This window comes from Festucalex cinctus, chromosome 5 (assembly GCF_051991245.1).
Source record: "Festucalex cinctus isolate MCC-2025b chromosome 5, RoL_Fcin_1.0, whole genome shotgun sequence".
Lineage (NCBI taxonomy): Eukaryota > Metazoa > Chordata > Actinopteri > Syngnathiformes > Syngnathidae > Festucalex > Festucalex cinctus.
Window position 1 is genome coordinate 28,127,059 of NC_135415.1, and position 13,321 is coordinate 28,140,379.

The 13,321-nt window shown below is 39.6% G+C and overlaps 1 protein-coding gene across 11 annotated transcripts in view; it reads left to right on the plus strand.

Annotated features, from left to right (window-relative positions):
• arvcfb (ARVCF delta catenin family member b) overlaps window positions 1-13,321 on the plus strand; it is a 175,801-nt gene that overhangs the window by 80,823 nt on the left and 81,657 nt on the right. The window contains exon 1 of one of the 11 annotated variants that reach the window (XM_077521018.1): window positions 3,940-4,178. The exons of the other annotated variants lie outside the window; for them this stretch is intronic. Coding sequence (XP_077377144.1) covers window positions 4,158-4,178 — 21 coding nt within the window. The 5' untranslated portion in view covers window positions 3,940-4,157. Of the gene's footprint in view, window positions 1-3,939; window positions 4,179-13,321 lie in introns of those variants that run through there. 11 annotated transcript variants of the gene reach the window in all.

The following is a 13,321-nucleotide window of genomic DNA, read 5'->3' on the forward strand; positions in this document are numbered from 1 at the left end:
TTCCTGAGTGAATCCAGCAGACTGCGCCTTTAATTGAAAAATGACACAAGTTGAAACGTATAAAAAGAGTGAACACAGTGAGCACACTACTTTAGTGACACAACGGAACAGCGGGAAGCCTTCTGGCATATGGGAAGCAATTTTGGTAGGTGCCTGTTCAAGGGAACCTGGGCTGTGAGTGCCAGTGCCATTTGGAGAAATTTATCCTGAATCCCTATGGTCATGAACTACATGTTTAAAAGGCAAGTAAAGCCAAGATGTCAACACGTTGTATTTCAAAAGTGCATATCTTATTTATCCGCAGCTGTTTACCTAAATCTACAAAGTAGACTAGCACTGAGCGGTGCGGCGGAACTCAACGCTCTTGAGGTTCTGCTGCAAGATTTCGCAAGAAGCCTAATCGCAGTAATGTTTTTTTGGTGGCAATTCAAATTATGAATCACAGTTGCACAATGTGGCAAAATCATAAATCATAGTCAATCAAAATGCATGAAAGGTTTCACACAGGTAAAAAAAAAAATGCATTTTCGGGTTATAAGCGAGAAATTTAGCAGCCGCTAGCCACGCATCATTGTTGTCTTTATTCCCACGTCCTCATACTGTAGCATCCTGCGGCTTCATTGACCGACCCGCCATCTTTTTAAGATAAAAAAAAAAAAGTGATAAGGAACAACATATTGCATGATGAGTTTCATAACACAATCCAGACTGGCACAGTTCACATCGCAAAGGAGTCTTTGTACTAAATCTCCTAATGTGAGTGGTCAACTGCCATTTTTAGTGATTGTTGGGTCCTAGTCGGATTTGGACGCACCATGCAATAACGTGCTCGAAAACATCGCATCTACTTGCTTATTCACAATCGCTGCATCATCAGCCACAACCACAGCTCCCATCTCAGGTTGTTGTCCAGCATAAGATTTATAATGTATCTATAGTTTACATAGAGATGGAGAAAGAATTGTTCGAAATGGAAATGCCTTCTACATTGTGAGCTATTTATATTCGTCCGTGGTGAGCTTCAAACTTTCAGCCTTCAAATCAGCCCGCTTGGGGACTTAATGTCTGCCTTAGTCCAAGTCCCAGCCATTTGATCACAATCCAATAAAGCATTAAGTTCACTAAAAGCACTAAGAAGGGTATCTGGAAGCTGCTCCAATTTTCTTCACTTCAAATCCTCTTTACATAGATGAACTGACAGTGTCAGTGGCGAGAATTCCTGCCGACAGATACTTGAGGAAGACCAAGGTAGTCCAAACATACTTTTAACCTGGGTCCTTTAATACAGAAAATAAACTGTAGCCCATATGTTTACAATAAGTCCCCTCTCCTTTATTAGTGCCCAGTGGCCCCTGTGGAATGTGACCCGTCTAGTGTCCAGCAGGATAACCAAACAAGAGTGGGTGCTCACCCCATTTAACATATTAAAAAAAAAAAAAAAAAAGACTCATTGAAAATGTTTTTGTGGGTTCATATATGTCTGAAGGTGTTTTTCAAAGCCTTTTTTTTTGTGTGTATTTTTTTCCCCATCATTCCATCATTTTTCCAATAAAAATAAGAACTGTATCGCTATTTGTCACCTTGGACCTTGACAGAATATAACTGTCAATTCTTCAGTCAAAACTTGCCTGGCGATAATTAAAAAACTACAATGGCACATTGGAGAGTATGTTCAGTGTTGGACTGTTAAATTTGCACACCCACATGGGAAGACTCAGGCTTTTCCAACCGCAGTTGAAAATGTGCGCTAAGGAGTCTGAAAGGTTCCCCTCGGGCTCACAAAATACTACAGAATGAGTCAAGTGTGGACCGTCTACCTCCACACTCAACTGGAAAATTTACCTGAAGTTTGGATGCACCTTTTTTTTGTGTGTGTTTGCATTTGTTTACCTTTGAATTATTGCATTGCTTTGTGATTCTGTAACAATTAAGAACATTTAAAAATGCAGTGTTTTGGAAATCAAGGCCGATCGGATCCTGGACAACATTATCCTTGAGAAACAACAGTTGTTTTAATAATTTATTGCTTTGGACTAATGATTAGTCCAAGGCGTATGCCACACCCACCTAAAGTGAGTATACATGTGAGTATATATAAAGTGAGTATACCAGACTAGGGCTGTCAAAGTTAAAGTGTTAATAGATGAATTAATCACAGAAAAATGTTGCATTAATCACGTACTGTATTAACGCATATTAATCGCACTATGTTTTTTGACCACACGAGCCTTGAACGTAACCGCGGTCAAGTCAGTGATTAGGTCGGCATTTCCTACGCCTGTTATTCCAAAATGAGCGGGGTGACTCCAGTTGGTGTGCTCGGTGGTAAATTTCGCTTTAAAAACACTCGGACGGGACTTTAGATAAAACAAAAGTCATGTTTGCAAATGACATTCAGATAATAAAATGCGGTAATGTCAAAATATTACGGTATTTTGTCTTTATTTTATATTACGCGAATACGCAAGCAATTTAGCTGATTAATCGTGATTATTAATCAAAATTAAAAAGTGTGATTAATCAGATTAAAACTTGTAATCGTTTGACAGCACTATATTTTGTACATACAAAGTTAGCATATAGCATCTAACACTTTTTTTTTTTTTTTTTTTTTTTTTTACATTTATGAGTTTTCCACCATTCTTAATAGGTTTCAAATGAGTGAATTACAAAACTTAATCAAAGGTTAAATTACTTGCATCAAATCATTCAAAAATATCGAGTAGAAACAACTGCATAAATGCCACTGTTTGGAGGTATTGTGGACCGTAACTAAATCTGAATGCATTGGTGCATGCTGGACCAGCTCTTTCATTAGGAACAATTGAATCTGCAACACTGGGGAGATGAAACGGCACAGCCAGGCTAGTGGAATGCTAAACCTCAGGCATTTCCCCTCTGCTTGGGATTTCTCCTTTCTCTGTTTATTTTAAGTCCAGTCATCCCTTTCGGCCTCTCTTCACTGTCCAAACGCCTCTCAAAGTTTTTTGGTTAAGCTCGCATTGACGTTATTAGATTAACATTCCGCCGTAGTCCTGGACACAGTACTTGATATTGGAGTGTGAATTCTTTCACGTACATCCCACCCCTCCCTTACATCCAGAGCTGTGAGGGGAACGGGACAAAGAGGTATAGAAAAGAAGCTGCCTGTGTGCATGTGTATGGAAGGGTGTACAAAATTTGCAGAGTACGGTTTTGCCTTTGCCTCAATGGGGGCAACTTTTGTTTAGTATCTGAGACCCCCTCCTTTTCCTCTTTTTCTCTTCGCTTGTTGTCCCTCTGTGCCAAAAAGGGGGAGGGGGTCCTTTGGGTTGAGAGACAGACACAGCTGGGGTGAGTAGAAGGTACCAGTGCCACCCCACCAAGGTGCCAGTTACACCCAAAGAAGTGTATGAGAGAGAGAGAGAGAGAGAGAGAGAGAGAGAGAGAGAGAGAGAGAGAGAGAGAGAGAGAGAGAGAGAGAGAGAGAGAGAGAGAGAGAGACAGACAGACAGACAGACAGACAGACAGACATAATGGGCGCACGTCATGATGCCACTGATTTATACTGTAGTACTGTATTACTTTAATTTACTGTTTGTAGCCTGTCAAATGACACAAACATGATGGAAAAACTGAGCAAAAGAAATGTGTATGACTACTAACGCCGTCAGAAAAAAATCCTTCTTAGCTTACAGGAGCAATTGTTCAAGTTTGATTGATACAGTCAGCCATTCTATTTTTCATCTGTCATTCATCATGTGTTGTGTACTGTTCCATTACATTTTAGCTCTGCGGTCCATAAAGTTTGATGTGAAGATGATACACAGCCGGTAGAGTATTTCAATAATGTGTTTTTGTAGCGTCGTAGACAGACTGGAACTACGTTAGCAGCAGTCTAGCTTTTACTTTGAAAGGCTACACGACACTTCCAGCATAATCCTCGCTAACTTGGTTGAACTTGACGCGGCTAGTAGCGGATGGCTGACCGCTTCTGAGCAGCTACCTTGCGCTCTCAGAGGCAAAACTCCACGAAAATACACGAGGATAACTCAAGGGCACGAGCGGAGGAGAGGAGCGAAAGGCAGAACTTTTCCGACTGTTGGAAATAGCCGTCAGACATTAAAACCCCCCTGAGGGTTTTCCATTTTGGGGAGCGAACGGAGGAAATTCGGAGCATGCCTGCCGAAGTGAAACAGGTTCGTATTTGATGCCTTGTTCTCAGTTTCAACGCGAACGCGTCTCTATTTTCTTCACTTTGCCCTCGAATGATAATTATTCAACCGTCGTGGACAGTTTTCGTTTCAAGTACAACATCATTCTCTGTTCTGTTTCATTGCTGGATGTCTTTTCGGGCTATGGTGCGCCTGTGTCCGATTGATTGACGTGTCCCGCCCCCCTTGTCGACTACCTTCGACAGGATGGCTTCATGTGAACACAATAAGATTTAGTAACCATCTCATTTTTACTCCGTGGGTCTTTAGTGTAGCGCTGTTGCATGGGCGCTTGTACGTTTGCACGACTTTGACTTGGGGGGTCTCCTTGGGGGAACATTTCTGGGCTCCCTCCCAGTCATTAGACGACTTTCTGGGCATTATGCTGCGTGGTCATGGGACAACCTGAAAGTTTGTCGCTGAACAGCCTGCAAGGCTCTTGACTGAATTCAAGCCCGATTTATAGCATGGCTTGTACTGACAATTGTGTGAAAGGAATGACATTAAAGCCTTTTTTGTCTTTTTCTTGCATAGATACCAATGGAATGTGCTTTTGTTAGGACTTGTGAGCATTTGTGTGTACCAGGGCATGATGTGCATACATTATCTGAGATGCTTGCTGAGTTTGAAGAGCCTTTTCCCGTCAAGCTTGGCAGCTCTCTCGTGATAGACAAATATATTGTTGGAAAAAAACAAAAAACAGACAAAGTGAAGGATAGAATAAGGCCAACATTTCATCAACCTGTGGTTAGTTAGAAAACAAGTTTGCTGTCGTATGTGTAAATAAATGCCACCAAATGGCCAGTTAAAAGGGGTGGGTGCTGTTTATCCTCCCTCAGACACCCTTTATTTTCCTGTATGTTTGGCGGTGATAACCCAGAAGGTTCTAAGTGCTATGCAAGTGCTGATGGATTTAAACCAGGCTTGTTACTCAAGGGTCACCACATGTTGGGCTCCTATCATAGATGCAAGTGTGTTGGAATGCATGTCAACGACCCAAGAATATGTCCTTTCCATGTTTTTCCCAAAATGGCTCAGAGAGGTGAAGCAATGACCTTGCATCCATGACCTCTGCGGGGCCAACGTGGTTGGCATACTTTAGGCGAGGCCGGCATCATGGCGCGACCCTTTCAACTTAGCTGGAGATTCCTGGGAGCACCTGCTTCCTTGTCGCGCTTAAGCCATCATTTGGTTGTTTGTGCTGATTGTGGAGCAAAACATTGTGGATTGTGGAGCAAAACATAATGGAAAAGCTGCAAAAATGTTCTTATTTTGTCTTTCTTGCAAAGTAATGAAATGGAAAGATGATTGACGTTGCAGAGTAGAAAAAAAATAAAACAGGAAGTTGGTTGTTATGAAATATATTTGCCCTACTGAGTACTATTATTATATGTAGTAGTGATAGACCGATATGGCTTTTTCAAGGCCGATACTGATACCGATTATTAGTAGTCAAGGAGAACGATAACCGATATTTCAAGCCGATATTTATTTGCTGTAGAAGAGAAAATATTAGTGTAAAAATTAAAAAGTACTTTTTCTTTTCAATTTTAAACGATATTGGCAGCTTTGTTTAAAAATTATATTTAAAAAAAATTGCAGGGAGTTTCAACATTTCTTTTTTTCTTTTTTTTTTTTTTTTTTTACTTTTTTTTTTTAATTCTTAAAAATAAAACATGTAGGGAATTCCCAGTGTCAGCAACCTTATTTATAAAGTGGAAATTGAAATAGATCCATAAATGAAAAGTTCCTGTATTTCACTGTGCAAAAAAATGAACGCAAACGTAGCAAATTTGGGGTTTTCATCAGGATTCATAAAAAGTTTCAAAAGATTTTTGCAGAAGGTGAACAAATTGTCAGAATGTGTTCAAAATACCCGCTTTATTGGCTTTCAGATTGGTCAAAAGGCCGATACCGATATTTGTCAAACTGCCAAATATCGGCACCGATAATCGGCCCGGCCGATAATCGGTCTATCCCTAATATGTAGGTTTTTGTTTTTCTACAGCAAGTCAGTTTTTAGATTCAGTATTACACCGGAGCTGGAGGTGAGACAAGGACAGGTCTGCAGAATGTTCATGTAAATTATTTTTTGCCCAATTAATATTTCTGCATAGCCCCCCAATTAGTGGGGAAAAACTATAGCAGACCATATAGCTGAGTTTGAAAACTGTACACCAGAAGTGCGTAGAGCCCGAGGCCTCGAATTCAGATGCTGCGGTCATAGCATCTTCTCATCATGAAAAATGGAAAATTAGATATGTCACGGAGAAGAAATAAAAAAACATTCTGAATAATCGAGTAGTTGCCAGCCTTCCAAGGTCTGTCAAAAGCCCGACAAGTCTCTTCCTCTTCAGCAAGGAGGACCCATCTGAATAGCAAAATAATTCATGGCGATCCAGCCAAAAACCTAAAAGGGAAGCTTGTCTTCAGTCTGCCAGTTTCCTGACAGCTTGTGGGGCTTTTCTGCTGCATTGCTGTTTGCCGTATTCCAGAAAAATCCAAAAGTTCGATAAGTTTTTCATTGGCAGCATTTTGGTGTGATGGCTCATCCTGCACTACTTCTTTTATTTACTCCTTTTCTCAAGCTCTCTCCCGTTGTGGATGAGTGGATCAATATCTGAAGACATGTAGAGCACGAGGGATGGCTTTGTTTCGGGGTCGTACAAGAATAATGACACCGACTGGTAACATATGAACACATTCTAGGAGGGGCATTTGACGAGGGGGGATTGAGTGTTGTTCTTGTGTTTTGAAGGTGAGCGGGTCTTGCAGGAGATTTGATCATGCGGTGGCGGGTCCAATCGGATGGCCTCCCTATCTTGCAGCATGCAGATGCCGGTCATGTTTGCCATACAAGTCTCATGGCTGGTCCTCTTGTTATGATTAATCGTATTACATTATGTATTATGCTTTCCTAAATATGTTGTTCGAAACACTTTTGTCTCCTTATCAACTTCGTAGCACATAAGGACCAGGCATTTTTGTATCAAATGCAAGTATCAACATGTTTTTTTTTTTTTGTGTCTAATAAATGAAATATGTTTCAAGCAGCTAGCACAATCGAAGCAATCTATGAACAACAATTTGATATAGTAATAGTGAGTAATTTTGTTTACTCTATTCTCATTTATTAGCTATCAAATGTTTGTCTTTAACTCATTCACTCCCAGCCGTTTTCACATTTCGCAATCCCGTTCGCTCCCGGCTGTTTTACTGGGTTTTGACTGATTTTGCAAGGCCCACAGAATATTGTGTTCAATTGCTATAAAAGCATGGAACCTACCAAAAGAAAGATTAAAGTCTCTTCTTTCATCAGGAAAAAAAAGTATGTTTCTATCTTTCCGTTCTGCAGAAATTAGCATTAGAAGAGAGCTAAGTTTCATCAGTTTTCACAAATGTATTCAAAATTGTCAGTAATTGAGCTTTTTTTCTAGTTGGCCCTGTTTGATCTCCTTTGCTCTGCTGCCACCTACTGGCCGTTTGTGTAACAACTACCATTTCTGCAACCGTTCTTTGCAGTTGAGAGGCTTCATCAAAGCCTTCTGTATGCTCTAGCATAAAACAAACAAACAAACAAACAAAAAAAAAAACGTATAGATATGTCTTTGGGACACTCACAACATAAAAAAAAATGTTCACGTTATTGGGAGTAAATGAGTTAATTTCCTTTATCTACGGAAACAGGCAGTTTTCAGTGTGGAGTAAACATTTTTGGCTGGCAAATCCATTTGAACGTATTTGCAAATATGTTAACAAATATTTAAATATATGTTTCAACAAGTATGTTCCAACATATTTGCAAATACAGTACGTTTAAACATACTTGAAGTTCCATTTGTCATTTTTTTTCGCCCCATAATGCCACGGGGTTTGCACATGCAGAAATCATGGCACGATGGCCAAAAATGGCAAATGGGAATCATGCACTCAATAAATAATAAAAATTATGACTTTTTGAACATATTGGTATAATGTAGGCCATATGCTGAAACAAATATTTTATGCTTGCACATGTGCAAATCAATACCACATGCTTTTTTTTTTTTTTTTTTTTTTAATTTCAGATCAATCATTGGACAGCTGTGACAGTTATCCTTCATCCAGTTGTCTTATCTTCTGTAAAGTTTGAGGTTTTGACTCAACGTGCTAGCATCAATGAGGCTTTAAAATAAGAAAAAAAAAATTCTCAATGCCTGTTTGATTTAATCTGTGGGGATTTTTTATTTTATTTTATTAGTGTAATGTGATTTTTAGACTGCCATTGCAGCAATTTACTTTTGGAAGGCAGTGCTGACTTTCTAATAAATATTTCAATGCAACTCAATCCCAGACATCTGTGCTCCAAGTGGATTACAAAGTATACTAAGAATTATGCACAAATGTTAACTGGCAAGTAATGCTTCTGTGCTATAGATAGTGCACTGAGTGTCCGTTCAGTGTATCACATGAACACCCCCTCAGCTTTTTGTTTTTTTTTGTCTGTGGTAGTCGTGGATCACTAGCAGGTGTTCATGCAACCCCCAATCTGCACACTCCGCTCTTTTTGCACTCCCCTCACTCTGTCCTGAGTCTCTGCTGGCTTCCATCTCGACTGATGCAGCCTCGCGATCGTTCCTTCCTTCCCTGTGTGACCTCTTCAGAAGATAATAATTCTCCCTCTCTTTCTCCTTTTATCATCACATTGATGGAATTAAAGAATTATAAGGGGCGATATATTGGGAAGCTGACGGGGGATCCTGCCACACAGCCATGTTGGAAAACAGCACCGAGGAGAGTAGTAGTCTTATTATCATGCTTGAGCTGCAGTTTCTCTTTGCATATTCAGAGCCTTTTATCCAACATTTTGTGCAGCTGCTTTCAGTCCACTCCACATTTTGCCTGATAACGCCATTACTCGTCCCTGCTAGTTTGTAATAAGGTCTCTTCAAGCTTTATTCTCTGCGGCCAATTTATTAGATTTTTTTTTATTTATTTGCCATATTTGACATGTAGACAAGTGCCAAACCATTCACCCTTCAACACACCCAAGCAAAAAAAGAAAAATTTTCAGCTTCCCCGACTGTGTCCAATAAACATCTCTCTATCTTTGTCGCTGGAAGCCAGCGACACGAATCATGTTTTTGATCAGATAGATTTAAAAAAAAAAAATAAAATAAGTGACAGCCTCACAGAATAGGAAGGTGCCCCATCACACTGTGCTACGGTTAGACCAGATAGGAGCTGACATTCATTTATAAAACTGGGCTTGGAGCTGTACAAAACGCACGATAACTTGTAGTGACAATATTTACTTTATTAGTAATCTGTCACACAAATGGTGGTAAGAATACATAATGGTATCAGTTCAGTCATTGCACAGCCTCAAGCTTGATTTTAGGAGACGGAAAACACCGTGCTGATAAAGACGTGATTTGTTTAAATCAGATCACAAGGCTGTTTTTGCATGCAATTAACATGCAAAAACAACAAGTAGATGCAAAAACAAAGCTGCTTTTGCATGACAAACACATCAAGTATTTGTGGCACACATTTGCTCTCTAAACAAATTTGTGTGAAGTATATTTAATAGGGGTGTGAATTGCCTAGTATCTGACGATTCGATTCGTATCACGATTCACAGGTCACGATTCGATTCGATACCGATTAATCCCGATACGAATTTATAAGTCGATTGTTGCGATTTTTTTCATTCAAATTTAGAAAATACTAATCAGTAAGCTTGTAGAGTGTAAGATTTATATGAAAATGTATTATTTATTTATCTGAAATTTCAGTCTTATAGAGGTTGTAATCTGTTTCATGTTTGAACAGCATTAAAATAAAATATTAAGGCTTAATGTTCCGTTCATATAACATTCTTCCATGCTCAAGGTGTGAATCCTAACCCGAAGTCAGACGTTTTGTTGAATATTTTTCCATTAAAAATGGAAGTTTAAAAATCGATTCACACACACACACAAAAAAAAAGAAAAGGCAATGATGATAAGACGTTGAATCGGTAAGACTACCGAATGAACAATTCTGAGCTCTTAAAAAAAAAATAAAAAAAAAAATAATAATAATAATAATAATAATAATGATAATATCGATTTTTTTTTATTGAATCGATTCGAGAATCGCGCAATGTAGTATCGCGATATATCGCCGAATCGATTTTTTTTAACACCCCTAATATTTAACATGCGTGATTGCAGTAAGACGGCATGGATCAATGATAGCGTGCTTGTTTCCCAAACCGGTGGTTGTGGGTTCGATATCGGTTTCCGGAGTGACGGTGATGAAGTGTCCTTGAGCCAGAGACTGAGCACCGAGTTGCTCCTGATGCTCCTCCATCAGTAAGCGAATGTGAAGTATGTGTGAAGTGGAACTTAATATGCCTTGAGTTTGCTTTAATATTTTGAAATGTGCTACCATTTTAGTAAATCAAGAAAAAAATAGTGTTAAATAAATTCTACATCATGTAAATTCTACATCATGAGGATTGATAATTTTTATTTAACAATATCAGGTATATTCAACACAATTACTTTTTGTAAATACATGATAAAGTAAATTCAACGTGACAACATTGTGTAACTTCAACACAACTGCATAATGTAATATTAAGAACATTATCTAAATTTTGGTCACCCAATATTAATCCAATTTTAATGAAATAGTTATGTGGGACCGGTTGACTGACCTATGTTTGAACCAATGAACTAAAGCAGCTATTGCGAGCCAGGCCCTGTTTTCCAACATTAGTGACCTCTGGCCTCATAAATGGTCTTCGGGATGAATACTGTAGGAAAAAAAAAAAAATCCCACATACTCACTTCCATTGAAAGTCTTCCCAGAAAGCTTTTATAGCCACAAAGGGGAGACTAACTCATATTTCCCTTACCTTTTCACTTCTTCTCGGTGTACGTAATAAAGTCCTCCATAACAATCGCAAATTATAACCCAATCATTTTATGTGACGAAGCACTTCTAACTATTGTCAGCAGTGTCTGCAAAAGTCATGATCATTCAGTTTTAACTCATTCATTCCCAACTGTTTTACTGAATTTTGACTGATTTTGCAAGGCCCACAGAATATTGTGTTCTATTTGTTATAAAAACATGGAGCCTACCAAAAGAAGGTTTAGCATCTCTTCTTTCATTAGGAAAAAAAAAAGGTACATTTTTAGGTTTCCGTTTTGCAGCAATTAGCATTGGAATATAGCTAAGTTTAATCATGATTCACAAATCTGTTTAAAACAGTGGGGAAAAGAGCTTTTTGAAACATGGGCCCAGTTGATCTCTTATACTCTGCTGCCACCTGCTGGCCGTTTTTGTAATAACTACCTTTGATTCAAGTGTTCTCTTCAGTTCAGAGGCTGCATCAAAGCCTTCTGTATGCTCTAGCATAAAAAACAACAACAAAAACAACAACGTATAAATACGTCTTTGGGAGCAAATGAGTTAAAGAAAAGACTAGCTTTAATTCATTTAAAACCAAATGCCAAATTGATGTATTTTCTTGTAATTTCATACTGGGATTTCTTACACACTTTCAATTTGGTTCTGCTTTTGTGGCCCACATTGGGAGAAGTTCATAGTTCATGTACGCTCCAACCCATTTATTCTCAATCCCGGGACCGCTTGGAGAGGCCCTTCGGGGGAAGGTCAGTTTTTATAAAGCTTCCTTCAAGCAGAAAAATAACCCCAAATGCCTCTACTTGCCCTTTTCTCTTCCATCCAACGTATGAGGCTGTATATGTAGGGTAATGTATGGGCCCGGGGAAGACATGACTCAAAGCCCCACAAGCGTGTTTAGTCTGGAACTTTCTTTTGAAGGATTAGCCCACTTCCTGCCACTGGAAACGGTCGGGATGTCAGCGAGAGCATCGATCTGCCATCATGGTGCCATCTGTCTCTGGCTGCCTTTTGGGATTAATGATTCTCTCTGACAGCTCTTTCGTGGGGCTCGATTAGAGTTGACTGGCCATTCAAGATTACTCTGACATGTGGCAGTGCGAGGACTTGGCACGAGACGTCTTTGCTGTTTTCTTTCACACATGCTAGTCATTCCAATAATAGAAAGTGGAACTTACCATACTGGTGTGATGGGCAGACACAGAGAGGTAGACATTTTAATTGCGTTATTATTCCGGCCCGTTTTGACCTTTTATTTTGGGGTAAAGATAGCCAAAGCAAAATTGTGTGTCAACCTACAATAAGTCTGTTTATTGCTTTCTCAGAGCTTAGTAACAAAGCATGTTAGGGGTTTGCAGCGAGGACTGGCGTTTATTGACCTGCGGGCGCTTGAAGAACTCTGATGAGGTCCAGCAGCTCATTAGATTGCTGTTCCGAACCTTCCAACGCACAACATTTGCTGTTACTGCTGATGGCCCGAGTCCAGGGAGAAAAATAAAAGGGAGAGCGATGGAGGTAGAATGAAAGTCCAAACCACTGTAAGTTGACCGACTTTGGCCCAACGACAACCCTTGCGACTCGCAGCTTCTGCTGTAGCAGCTGCAGCCGCACACAAACATTATGCTAACCAAGAGGCAAGAGTTCAGCCAAAACCGGGACGAGAACTCCCCAAAATGGAAAGACAAATGTGTTCCTTGCATTCTTTGTCTTGCTAGCGCTCCATGCAGACAACCATTTGGAGGGTTTAATGGAGGCGTTTCGACGTTCAGTGTGGCTGTCATATGTCATTACATGCGATGGCACAGTCTTGTTTCTCATCGTCTCTTGATACGCACTCTTCCCATTCCCAGAGGAGCCACTTGTGAACAATGGAATGATGCGCCTCCTCACACATTCCATGGGCTCTTTTGAGCTATCCAGTGCATCTGCCCCACATAAGTGGCTGTGACTACAAAATGACTACGGGAGGTTTATATATATATAAATAAGTAAAACACCATCTTATCCCATCACAACTTATTCTTAATTTATTTGGAATTTGTAGGTTGTAAAGAGTGTCAACCTGAGCCTCTAAAACGGAGGGACAAGTGCTAGCCAACCACACACAGGAAATCTGTAGACTAGTAAATTTTACTCAATTTAGAGTGGGACCAAATAGACTCATAATTTTAGAGTAATATTTACACTTGGAAGAGAGTAAAATAAAGAATTGGGGGGAAAAAAAGTCA